Genomic DNA, 12,537 nt, shown 5'->3' on the forward strand with positions numbered 1-12,537 from the left:
ACTACATTTTCCAATGTGCTTTATAAGTAGCTAGGGAATAGTAAGGCAGTCCAGTGATATGTCAAGTAAAGCTGCAAATTTGTGTTCACCAGTGAAACTCACCATTTCCCCCACCACACTCGAAAAAGATTAGCTAGGGTACCAGTTCACTACTCATTTCAAACAAAAGCGGTGGCATCTTTTGCCTCCCTCCTGGCTGTGCAGGTGAAAGAGAGAACTGATTTTGTGATTTTCCCCTCAAAAGGATGGAACCTGGCTCTCTTAAGTAGCTTGTTGTTGGATCATTAAGTTGGAGATTCACCCTCTGAAGTTTGGCTACACAGCAGGGCTTAACTCGAAATAAGTTATACAAATTGACTACATCAATTGCATAGCTTATTTTGAAATTGGGAGCATCTACACAGCACTTATTTCAAAAGAGAGCACTCGTCCTCTGACTCCCCTTACTCGTCATACAATGAGGGTTACAGGAGTTGGAGTAAGTAGTCCTCCAGCTTTACAGTATTTCAACATTTCAAAATATCTGCACGCTGTGTAGATGCAGACTAAGTTATTTCAAAATAACGTTGCTGTGTAGATGTACCCTGAGAGACTGAACACAGCCACTGGCCTGGAATACAGAATCCTTTATTCTGAATTATATTATATATATAAAGAATTATATTACACCAACATAGACCGATGCACAGATTCAGTGAAAGACTTGAGATTTCTGGGTCTCCAGGTCTGACAACTGGCTGATAGTAGGGATGTAAAAATCCCATTTAATTGGCTTTAGCGGTTAACCTATTAACACATGTCCCCATGTGCTTTAAGAGATTTAAGGAGAGCAAGCGGGGGGGAAGGAGGGGAAGAGGAGGCGGGAGGGGAGAGAAGGGGGAGGTATGCTCCAGCCTGGCTGAAGCAACCCCCTCCTCCCCACCTGCCACTGGGCTGGAATGCCCTCCTCCTCCACCCCTCACCACAGGCAGGGGCTGCTCCAGCCCAGTCAGAGCAGCCCCTGCTGCAGGGCACCCAGGCCCACCACAGACAGAGGCTGCTCTGCAGGATGACAGAGCAGCCCCTGCCTGCAGCAGGCCCCCTGTGGGACTGGAGCCCCACCAGTCAACCTTAACTGGTAAGCCTCACCTGATAACTGGTTAACCCTTCACATCCCTAGCTGACATTTCCTTCTTATTCCTAATGTGGAAGAAGAGGTTAATCAGTTTCCCCCTCCCCACTTCTGTTGGAAAGATAAGGATACTTACCTACCTCTAAAAAGGTTTTAGAAGAAGCAGTTAATACTATCAAGGTGCTACATATAGTCATAAAAATTATCTTACTGTTGGTCTGTCAGAGAGGTTTCCTTGTCGGATATATTCTATAGCAGCCTCAACAGAGGTCAGGCAGTATCCCAATTCATCCTTTGCTGAACTGCAAAACCTGAAGTTTTTGATGTAACTCAAATTTGCCATCCTAAAATAAAAGGAAAAAAACCCACTAATCCTTAAGGATTCATAAAGGTGCTGAGAGAGGCGTATTTTTAATATTGCTACTCGCTCTGTTTTACTCAGAGGAGAGATGTGAATGGAACAAGAGGCCAGTTCAGTGTCTCTCCTAACAGGGAGCTATCAGCAATACTGACAGACCCCGAGTTGTTCTGAGCTCTGGGGGAGGATGACAAAGGCACACCCTCTGCTGCCCCCCACCCAGTTGTGCCACCCACTTGAGTGATGTGATCCACACTGAGAATCTCTTCTATGTAAAGGAAACGAAATAATAAATTAAATTATGTTTTGGCTTATTGCAGTATTTGTTTGAAAATGAGAAGAAAAGGGAGAACAGAAAAAGCTGAACCAATTGTCCAGGAAGGGGGAATAAGAGCTTATACACAAAATGCCCTTCGACTGCAGTATGAAAGAATGAAGAGCAATGCAAAATCTGGGTACATTTAGCATTCAATATGGACACATTTTCATGGATTCTGAGATAGAATTTAGCACTATGATGCTTGAAAACATCAACTACTCGATTTGTTGATAAGGGGGGTACTCACTGCCCCAGCTATGGCTCTTCAGTTTAAATGTAGTCCAGCTCCTACTACATTTCAACTGCAGAGCCGCAGCAGAGTTAGCTCTCAGGGGCAGTGAGAGCCGGAACTGAATAGTCTTAGCTCATGCCAGTTCTGGGATGCTATAGTTTGCCTCCCGATCACCCCCTCTGCACCATGGACATGTTTGGAGGGGGGGGAGAGAGAGGAAACCAGTTTGTAAGCAGGCACCCACTTCCCCCTGCTTGCTGCCTCTGACACAGTGGGGGGCGGGGAAGAGAAGCGAGTAGTTGACTTGACTACCCGATAAGCATGCACTTACCAGGTAGTCGATTCATGGATTCCTCCCTTACATCCCTAGTCCTGCGGTGGGTAGGAAATCCAGCCCTGGGGAGCCCCAGCGGCAGCTGAGAGGAATCCCTAGCCCCAGCCGGGAACCCAGGCGGCAGTAGGGCCAGCAGCGGCAAACGGAAAGCCCCAGTGGAGTGTGGCTGGCAGTTGCTGGTGGGAAAACCCAGCCTGAGGAGGCTTAATCTAGGTGCCCCGGCATAGGGCCAGCAGTGGAGAGGGAAACCCAAACATCAGGGATGCCCACATCCCAGAGAGAAGCCTTGACCTCCCCTGGTCCAGCAAACTCCCTGGTTTGGGACTGCTCAGGTCCAGATTGTGCCAGACCAGGTACCTTCATGGATACCAGGGTTAGAGATTAATAGTATGTTAGATATTAGCAGTAAATAGTTACGTTAATTTTAGCAACATTCTAGTTACATTCTCCCTTGGGATACTGATTATTACTAGGTGTTCCATGCCTTTGAATGTCAAGTTCCCCAGGAGCTACACAGGGAATTGAGGATGGATTTCTGTCTACTTTGAGACAGATAAAGTCAGGAATTTTGGTATGAAATCAGCCCAGACTGAAGATGGGTCACATGAAGAAATCCAGAAGGGGAAAAAAACAAAACAAACAGCATTTGATGTGTGATGGGAGAGCTATAAAAAGGGGAGGGAATGGAAGCAATAGTTTACAGCTTTTCTAGTGAGTAAAGACAAGCGAGTTCCTGTTTGAGTGTTAGGTTTGAAGGGATCTTTGAGAAACTGTTCGGGTTTTTTTAACAGTCTAGCAGAAACCATATCTTGTAGGGACAGCTGTTTCTAGAATCATCTATATTTTTAATTTATGCAGCAATATTATGTGCCAATCACAGATAAGTTTGTACAGTAAAAGGAAACTGTTACATACCAGTTTGGAATCTCTGTTTTTACAAGCAGATACAGCAAAACAGAGAGAAGATCATCTGCACACATAGTCTCCATGTTAACTGAAGGAAATAAAAGTTTATAGGAGGAAAATCTTTAAGATAAGTCACAATATGTCAAAAGGTAAGAGCCAGGATTGAATGTGGATTTTAAATATTATCGTTTTCTGACACTCATTTCAGATAGAAAGGCTACTGGCATCTTCTATGGATGTTATCAGCAGGATCCAGACCCATGCAACAGACCATGCATTTTCCAGGGTAACCCAAGCAGGCCAGCCTATTCAAGAACTGTCTGCTTATGGTAAAGTGGAGTTACAGCTGCCAAACTCCTCCCTTACAAGACAAAGAAGTGTCTGACTCTAGGGTTTAATATAACTACTCACCCCAAAAAGCCACACACAGCTCTACAAAGGACAGACCCACAACCAATGAGCATTCTTTTAAAAACAATTTGAATAATTAATATCTGAGACAGGGAGGACAGGAGGGGCATAAACTATGGAAATTTAGTATCCCCTGTTCACTAGAGAAGGAGATTCTTACTTTAGCCCCATTACTGAATTTTGGCAGTGTCACATCAAACTGTATCTGACTTCAAGAGGGCCATGTTTTATTACTGGGAACTCAATTTCACATCTTCAATGGATTAACAAAAGGCATCAGGCAATAGTGGGAACATCTATCTTCCAGGATTTGCCTGTTGTGCAAATAAAATATTAAGGGTCTGGTTTGCAGACTATTAAGTACATGAATTTTATATCTAAAAATAATGCAAATTAAAAGTCAGTGAGGGTACGAAAAGTGAAATACATGTGCCACATTAATTAGCAGATCATAGTTTTGAATACTAACCTCTTTGGCTAGGAGACTGCATAATAGTTTGCACCACTTTTCGAAGACACATCAGCTTCTGTTGTGGGGAGGTGCATTTATTCAGCTGACCCAATTCTCGCTTTGCACGTGGAATATTAAAGCTATAAAATAGTTTTGAAGAATAAACACCTTACTATTCAACCCAGATTTAGGAGATGCACAAAGTAAGTGAATATGCAATTATTCATGTTATTGCTGAAATTTTTTAATTCAAGCCCAAGAGGCAAGCACACTTCTGCACACTCATGGAATCTGAGGGATTTGCATGTTTCAACAAAAACGTGGGACCTGTTCCAAATGTTGAGCACAAGTGCCAACTCCACGGGTGCTGCAGCATCTCTGGAAAAAAATAGTGGGTCTTCAGCAACTACCAGCTGTCCCCCTCTATCCTCCGCCCACCCAGGTACTTCTCCCTAAAGGTCATCAGCTGTTCAGCAGTGTGCAAGAGGCATTAGGGTGAGGAAGCGCAAGGGCAGGTCACACTCAGGAACAAAACGGGGCAGGAAGGGGGTGGGAGTGGGATCTGGGGCAGAGAGGAGGAAATTTAAAATACCAGAAGCAATGAGCAATCAAAAACCAGTGGGACAGCTTCAAAAGCCTCAAAGTGCCCTCAGAGCCTTTACTTATCTATCTTTGGAAAAATGAGAATATATTTGCAGGGGCAAGTGTAGAAAGAAATCACATTCCCTCACCTGAAGTAGTGAGCAGATTTGGAGGAGTGATTTATTTAACTTCAATCCATTCCTCATTAAGTTTCTCATAATGCAACTCACCTGAATTCAGACTTAACACCAATATCTTTTTGCTGGAGATCTTGGAGACTTCTTGTAATTTTATTAAAGGCTGCATCCTAATCAGAAAATAAAACAGTATTTTTAGAAGATGTACAAAGCTTGTCTATCAGTCCTGTTTAGACTACTTATATTCAGAAAAAAAAACACCTTACCTCGCTTGCCTCAATAGTTCCCACATATTTAAAGATCAGATCATAAATATCATGATGTATATACATCTAGGGAATAAACACCAGAGTTTAGGAAAGAAGGGGGGGAGGGGAGTTAAAAAAAAAAGATAACCCCCTTATGTTTTTCCTAGCCTGAGAGACTTACTTCAACTGCTTGTTTCATCAGATTCATCTGAGGTTCCTGCTTTGAAAGCATCCTCTAAAAGATCAGGAAATGTCTATATTGAGTTAAATACATTAAGCAATAGGCAGCTATTTTCACTGTACAGATTTATTTCAAGTAGTGCTTACCAAGTGAGAATCCCTCAGTAACTGCTGGAGGCATTTGGTGTAAAGTGCATTAACTGAATCCTGGGACAAAAAGAAAACAAAATCAAGACATGAGATTAAGTCACTATGTTACCCAAATAGGAGCAATGCGATTCTAGAACTCAGACAAATTCTATTTATATTACTAAAGCAAGTAGTCCCATTCAATTAGGAGGACTTACTAAAGTGCAGAGACAAGCAACATTTGATTTAAAAATTAAAAAGCAAACTGCCGTAATCTTTTACCACTAAATACCCCACATTTTCACAATTCTATTTATAAAATATTTTGTGACATGAAAAGCTTTAATAAGTAATTAATTCACTTCTTGAATTTATTTTGGGTACACACATTGTATCAAATTCTAAGTTAGCAAAAGTTAGAAGTGAGATACTGACTATGTAGTGTCGTAAGCTTTTTCTTTCGTGATCTTTAAAAGTCCTATGGAAAGAGGCAATGTATTTGTCAAATCTCTCAGAATGCCTTCCCAAAAATTCTCTCACATCCTCAATGTTTTTCAAGGAATAAGAATGTGACGGGGTTGTAGATTCTGCTGTAATGAAAGTTAGTAGTTAGTGCATCAGAAAGCATCCAGGTTCTTTTCCCACCTACACTGCAATATCTGCTAATTTATCTAGGCAACTTAACCATCACCTACAGCCAAAGTAAGTTTGGGCATAAGCAAGCTCAGCTCTCATTCCTCCAAAAACAGACCTTAACCTTGCAGTCTTCTTCTGCTCTTCTAAAGAAGGCATAATAAATAACTGGATAAAAGAAGCACTCCTTATTAAGGGGAGTTATTTTCAGAAGCCAAATTAAGGTTTATGATTTGATACCATATAGGACTAAATCAGACTCATTTAAAAACTTATTGTTCAAATCCAGTTTTCACACTTCCTTCCCAGTTAATAGTCCACTTTCCCTAATGACAGTTTCATTTATAGTTTACACCACATCCTCTGCAAAACAAAATACTAAAATACTTTTATTCTAAGTCTGTTTAGCATTTTTAGAAACTTCAGTTTAGCTATTTAATTTTACCTTTGGTGAGCAATGACGACTTGCCAAAACTCTGCAAGAAGACTACATGTACATGCCAGGATAACTGCTTTAAAGCAGTTACCCTGGCAATCCCTAATCTTACTTGCAATATTTCAGTTGCAGAGCAGGAAAGTCTTTTGACCCTGATCCAGATCAAATGCAGCCAGTTTAAAAGGTAAGAATTAAAATATTCTAATGCTGAAGTATGGCATTATCAAAAGAAAAGCTGCTACAAAAATGGGTATCAAAATTCTAAAGACAGCAAATGGCCACAAAAAGCATACCCTCATGTCAAGATCACAGTAGAAAGGGGAACCACCATTAATAATGAGATGCAAGTACTAGTTTTAAACTATCAGATGACCTGATAAATTCCATATTGCATTAAAAAAATCAAGTATTGCACAGAACTGACTTTCCAATATTTCAAATTAAGACCAATTAAAATACAATTTTATTAAGTCTTATACTACATAAGCCTTGGCTTTTTTTTTTAAATGCCTCTTTTCTAGCTACACTATCAATAATGATAGCATGCCAATTAAGAGAGAAACCATGAGTTTTCAAAGTAGTGCTTTGTAAGAAACTTATAACCATATGGAGCCCTATAAAAAGAGGGCTTCTTTGTTGCACAGTGAAGCAGACCAACTCGTGATGTGTTCCTGGCATTTCTGAACACACCTAAGATTTCAGATTCTTCCAATGGATGAGCTATACACAATATGCTAAAACTTTCTTCTTTTTCATTGTAGAATGTTTCCTCAAAGAGAACAGGTACTGAGAGATGATTATTAAAACCAGTTCCTAAAATAATCAAGTTTCCCTGGATGAAGATTTCCTGAAATTAAGAAAAGAGAAACAATAATATTGAACAGAAAAATAAGTTGACAATTGTAATACATAGTTCTCCATTCTAAAGAAAAGACTATGGTATTTGCTAGACCAAAAGTGACCATTAAATGGTGTTTTTGGGGAGGCAGAGACTTTCATATTCTCCTTGTTTCAACAAGTTGGTGCTACAGGAAGTGAGGTTTTTTTAAAAAATCCTCTTTAATGTTGGATGATCTTGTGTTTCCCCCACACAAGTTTGTTCTCCACTGCATTATTCATTGAAGGAAATTCAGACAAGATTCAGAAGTGAGTAGGATGCCCAAATTTTTAGTTCAACTTGAACCTTAAAAAGGGACCAATTTTGAGAATATGCCATAAACACATTTTCTAACCAGTCATACTCCTTTAAAAGCTACCTTGAATCTTTAAATTTCTATCAACTGCTCAGTCAATAAGGGGGAAACTGAAGAGCCGCAGCAGTGTTAGCTCCCGGCCTCAGGAGCTAACCCTGTTGCAGCTCTGCCTTTTAAATGTAGTAACAGCCGCCTGGCTCTTACTACATTTAAAATGCTGAGGCACAGCAGCGGAACTGCGTGTGAGCTGGGAAACAGATGTCCCGGCTCGCACATGGTCCCAAACGCTGTGCTTCTGCTTTAAAAGCATTTAAAAGGCAGAGGCACAGCAGGGGACCAGCCACTCGCACCCAGTCCCCCACTGCACCTCTGACTCCCCTCTCCTCCCATGGAGACAGTGCTGGGGGGAGCCAGCTTTTAAGCCAGCTCCCGCTCCCCACCCTTGCTGCCTCTGATTGGGGGCAGCAAAGGAAGGAGGGGGACACGACTAGTCAAGTAGTCATTTGACTACACAATGAGCATATCCTTATCGGGTAGTCAACTACGTAACTAGCTGCTTACATTCCTACCTGGGATCACTAAAGTTTGGTCTCTCCCTTTTTATTCTATCCACCAAATATGTAGTAATATGCATTAACAAGGGAATACCTTTCCATTTAAGGTTTGAAATTTTTCCTCCACTGGTTTTAAAATATAGGAATCATATTGGCAAGTAGAGAGACTGCTGCTTGAAAAGCTCCCTTTGCACGGTACCAATATCTGGAGTAAGAATAAATCAGTCAGTCACATGAATCATAGGAAGAAATTCAGTGTACCAATTGCTTCCATGTCAAACCACACTTTTGTTCTCTGTGTTCCTCATCAAGCCATCTATTTCAAACATGTACTGTATCATACCAGTGATATCATTTGACACTCCATGTATATAAATTTACATTTGTAATAAGAAAAAGAGCTCATAATCAAGATTCCTGCTCAATACCTTGGAAAGTCACAGAATAAAAAAAAAAAAAAAATATATATACAGCTTTTCAATCAGCTGCAGGAGATTGGCTCGATATACTCTGATCATCTCCTTAATATAGCAAGTCGGGGACAGTTCAAGCATGTTGTATCCAAAAGGAAAGGCAGATGAACGTGTTGCTTTTTTGCATCATCACTAGACAGACAACTAGTCATACACATACAGATGCAGAATAGTGAGAGAGATGCAGCCGTGTTAGTCTGGTGTAGCTGAAACAAAAGACAGAACTATGTAGCACTTTAAAGACTAGTCTTTAAAGTGCTACATAGTTCTGTCTTTTGTTTCACATGCAGATAGTCTATTGCTGATAGTTTTATATTAAATTAAAAACCTGAGACTAATTAACACTAAGCTGCTTAAGGTATTTTTTCTAGATCAATTGAAAGACCACAAGAAAAAAAGAAACCTGCACAGTAGGGCCTCCTCTCATTAACAGGTAAGTGGAGCCTTGAAAGCAGTGGTTCTCAGCCAGGAGTCTGGAGCCTTCATGGGGGCCCATGAATAAACTAAAGAGCTGAGTCAGCTAGGGATGTGAATGTCTAGTCAACTATCTGATAAGCAAATGCTTATCGGATAGTCAACACACTAGTAGATTAGTTGCTTCCCGCCTCCCCCCCCCCCCCTTGCTGCCGAAAGACCCCGGGCTCCACGCAGCACTGCCACTTGTAAATGTTGCATTAAGGTGGGTAGCTCCAGGCTGCACATGGGGCTTCAAAGCGGCAGGGCCGCATATAGCCCAGGCTCCAGCCCCAGGCTCCACATGGTGCTGCAACTTTGAAGCACTCCCTTCCCTCCCCCCCCCCCGTCCCCCACCCCCACTTGCTGCCTCTTTTGGCAGCAAGGGGAGGGGCAGGGGTCAAAGCAACTAGTTGACTAGCGTGTTAACTATAGGATAAGCATTTGTTTATCAGATAGTCCGTTAGTCGTTCACATCCCTAGCTGACCCAGCTCTTTAGTTTATTCATGGCCTCCCCCCCCTCCAAGAAGGCTCTAGACCTCTGGCTGAGAAACACTGCTTTCAAGGTTCCACTTACCTGGGGACCCCCCCACTGATCCTGGGCTCCATGCAGCGCTGCCACTTTGAAACACCATGAGGAGCCCGGGGCCAGCAGGGGACTGCTTGAGTCCCCCGCTGACCCATGTTCCCCACAGCGCTTTCACCTTTGAAGTGAAGCACTCTTAACTAATTAAACAGTCAATGCAAATTGCATCGACTATTCAAAATAGCCAATTCATCAAAATTTTACATCCCTAGGGTCAGCATTAGATTAGCTGGGGTATGAGGCAGAAAGTCAAAGCCTGTGCCTCCACTCAGTGCTGAAACTGAAGTCTAACTTAGTCTCAGAGGGTCCTCTGTTGTGTAAGGCCCCACTTGCTTCCTTTAACACTGACCCTGGTTTTTAAATCTGCTGGATACCCTGAAAAACAAATGTGGGCCCCAGGGAGTTTTTGAAGTATGTTAGGAGGAAAGCCTCAGAGAACAAGGTTGAGAACCCCTGTTCTAGGGTAAATTATATAGTCTCTAGAGGAACATTGTATAGTTCAGCTCTATTACTCACTTAAAGTATGATCTGTCTTCAGCTTGTGAGAGAGAACTTAGTGCCCAAGGAAAGTGCTGGATTGATGCTCCCGGGAGCAGTCAATCCAGCACCAGATTCTTCATTCACAGGGAGCATTACTATGCTGTATCAATGTTCCCTCCCTCATGCTGCTCAGTCATTGTTCCTCATCTTTAACATGGAAGACACATCTTCAAAATCATCCTCTGATACACCACCTTATTAATTCAGTTCTCTACATCTCTGCCTGTTAGTACTCTGGCGATTCATGATACATGCAGTATCCCCAAGCAGGAATACCCACTCTCCCCCCCCCCCCCCAAAATCACACATTCCTGAATACTGAAACAGGCAAGTTCTTATAATAAAAGAGGTACAGTAAACTTCCGATAATCCGGCTCCTTTAGGACCCAGGGGGTGCCGGATTATCAGTATGCCGGACTATAGGAAGGGGGGGGCGGCACTGCGAGACCAACCTGGCAGCTCCCCTGCTGCTCTGCCCCGGGTGTTCCCAAGTCAGCCATTGCTGAAACTGACCAGCGGCTGACCAGGAATCCCAGGGCAGAGCAGCTCCAATTCTCCAGCTGCTTGGAGCACTTCCAGGTGGTGCCAGACTATCAGGAGTGCCAGACCACTGGATGCCAGACAACTGGAATTTTACTGTAAATGGGAGGCCCTCTTCAGCTGCTCAGGGCCCTATGCAATTGCTTAGTCTGCTTATGCCTAATGCTGGCTCTGCAAACATCACAAGATCACATCAGTTTCTACATTTAAAGCAGCGCCTCATCGGACTAGTAATATGCTAATCTGAGACAGGCCAATCTCTCTCTCTGGTATAACAGTTATACTAGGGAGGCAGCAGTACTATTCTCTCTTGCATTTCCAAGTCATTGCCATCTGGATACTTGTCACAAAAAGGTCAAAACCATCAGGTGGTAAGGAGAAGAGCGGCAGTCATAAAAAGGAACCATGGCAAATGGCATACTAGCTCTTACACACACATTCTTGCTACCATTAAAACTACCTGGTGAATATTCTGAGTCCTTATTCTTCTCTTAAGAAATTGGTAACATACATGCCTAGTTTTCAAGTCAAATGTAGCTATCAGCACAGAATAAACATTTTCCATGCCTGTTCTCTCAAACTGCACAAACATTTAGTTTTTCCTAAGTAAAACCCTTTCAGTATTGAACAATACTTTTTACAGAAGTACTTCTAACCTTGAAGTAAGAGCCCTGCTCTCTGGAAAGATTAACACCGCCCATAGAAACAAGTGCTTTTATTCTGGAGGCATAAAAAGCAATGCCATTATCAGCAGCAGAATCACCTCCACAAGGAGGTCAGACCTGACATGAGAAAAACAGAAGCAGGTATCAAGAATCCTGATAAGTGTAAGTTCTGCAAATGTTTACATTTCTAATAGCAGCACTGCTGTTTCAGACACTCACAAAGCACTGATTGGACACTGTTTAGAGTCCCCTTCTCTCCAGCCTCCCTAATTTAAAAAAAAAATGCATGCCCTATTGCCTCTGATTTATGCCTCTGATTTATTCCTGAACAAGCAAATTACTGAATTAAAAGAACTGTAAAGTTTTATTCTTTAACATGACTTTTTCACTTTGTGCTGCAAACATTTAAAAGTTTAAATTAAGTAATTTACATAACCTTTAAAAAGGCACAGCGTTAAAATAATATTTTACACAGAAAGCTTGTTCCAACAATACTGTGCAATGTCTTCCTCCACCAGTTATAGAAAACAGGATATTGAGCAGGCCTACTTGTGTATGAAGACAAGGTTAAGTTTTCAACTATCATTAATACAGATTTAAGACAAATCTTGTGTAAAATCAGAGTTTTGACCCTTCCCCAATTCCCACAACAAAACAAAGTTGTAAGAACTAGAACTACAGATTTATTGTTTACATAATGTTTTCCCTCAAATCTCATGAAGTTGGCATCTAATAGTCTGACCAGTTTTTCCCCTTGTCATTGCTAATGGATGATTCAATAGCCCAAAAATAAGTAAGGATATTTAACCAAATAAGACGTCTTCCATAGGCTTTGGAATTAGCCTCATGTCACAAAATAAAGTAGGTCGTTTTTCAAAGGACATTATTCTCTTCCCATACTGAAGTCCCTGGTTTGTATGTTCATCAGCACATAAGTGCCAGTCCCATACTTTAGGTCTATGAATCATAATTGTAAAGGCCAGGCCAGGGTAGTGGGGGCCATGCTGCTAGTCAGTAGCTGCTTCCCAGATGGTAGAAGTCCCGCTCCATTCATTCCATCATCTG

At 41.8% G+C, this 12,537-nt stretch overlaps 1 protein-coding gene across 11 annotated transcripts in view; it reads right to left on the minus strand.

Annotated features, from left to right (window-relative positions):
* Positions 1 to 12,537, minus strand: part of ANKRD27 (ankyrin repeat domain 27) — a 79,216-nt gene that overhangs the window by 52,461 nt on the left and 14,218 nt on the right. For 8 of the 11 annotated variants that reach the window (XM_025183707.3, XM_075940137.2, XM_075940135.2 and 5 more), the window contains exons 3-12: positions 8,309 to 8,419; positions 7,158 to 7,314; positions 5,834 to 5,988; positions 5,417 to 5,476; positions 5,271 to 5,324; positions 5,108 to 5,173; positions 4,935 to 5,011; positions 4,141 to 4,262; positions 3,270 to 3,348; positions 1,323 to 1,455 (exon numbers count right to left, since the gene is read on the minus strand). In XM_025183707.3, the coding sequence (XP_025039492.3) occupies positions 1,323 to 1,455; positions 3,270 to 3,348; positions 4,141 to 4,262; positions 4,935 to 5,011; positions 5,108 to 5,173; positions 5,271 to 5,324; positions 5,417 to 5,476; positions 5,834 to 5,988; positions 7,158 to 7,314; positions 8,309 to 8,419 (1,014 nt within the window). Of the gene's footprint in view, positions 1 to 1,322; positions 1,456 to 3,269; positions 3,349 to 4,140; positions 4,263 to 4,934; positions 5,012 to 5,107; positions 5,174 to 5,270; positions 5,325 to 5,416; positions 5,477 to 5,833; positions 5,989 to 7,157; positions 7,315 to 8,308; positions 8,420 to 11,463; positions 11,590 to 12,537 lie in introns of all 11 variants that reach the window. The other 3 variants (XM_075940136.2, XM_025183708.3, XM_025183709.3) reach the window with 3 other exon arrangements.

This window comes from Pelodiscus sinensis, chromosome 12, assembly GCF_052426305.1.
Source record: "Pelodiscus sinensis isolate ZL-2025 chromosome 12, ASM5242630v1, whole genome shotgun sequence".
NCBI lineage: Eukaryota > Metazoa > Chordata > Testudines > Trionychidae > Pelodiscus > Pelodiscus sinensis.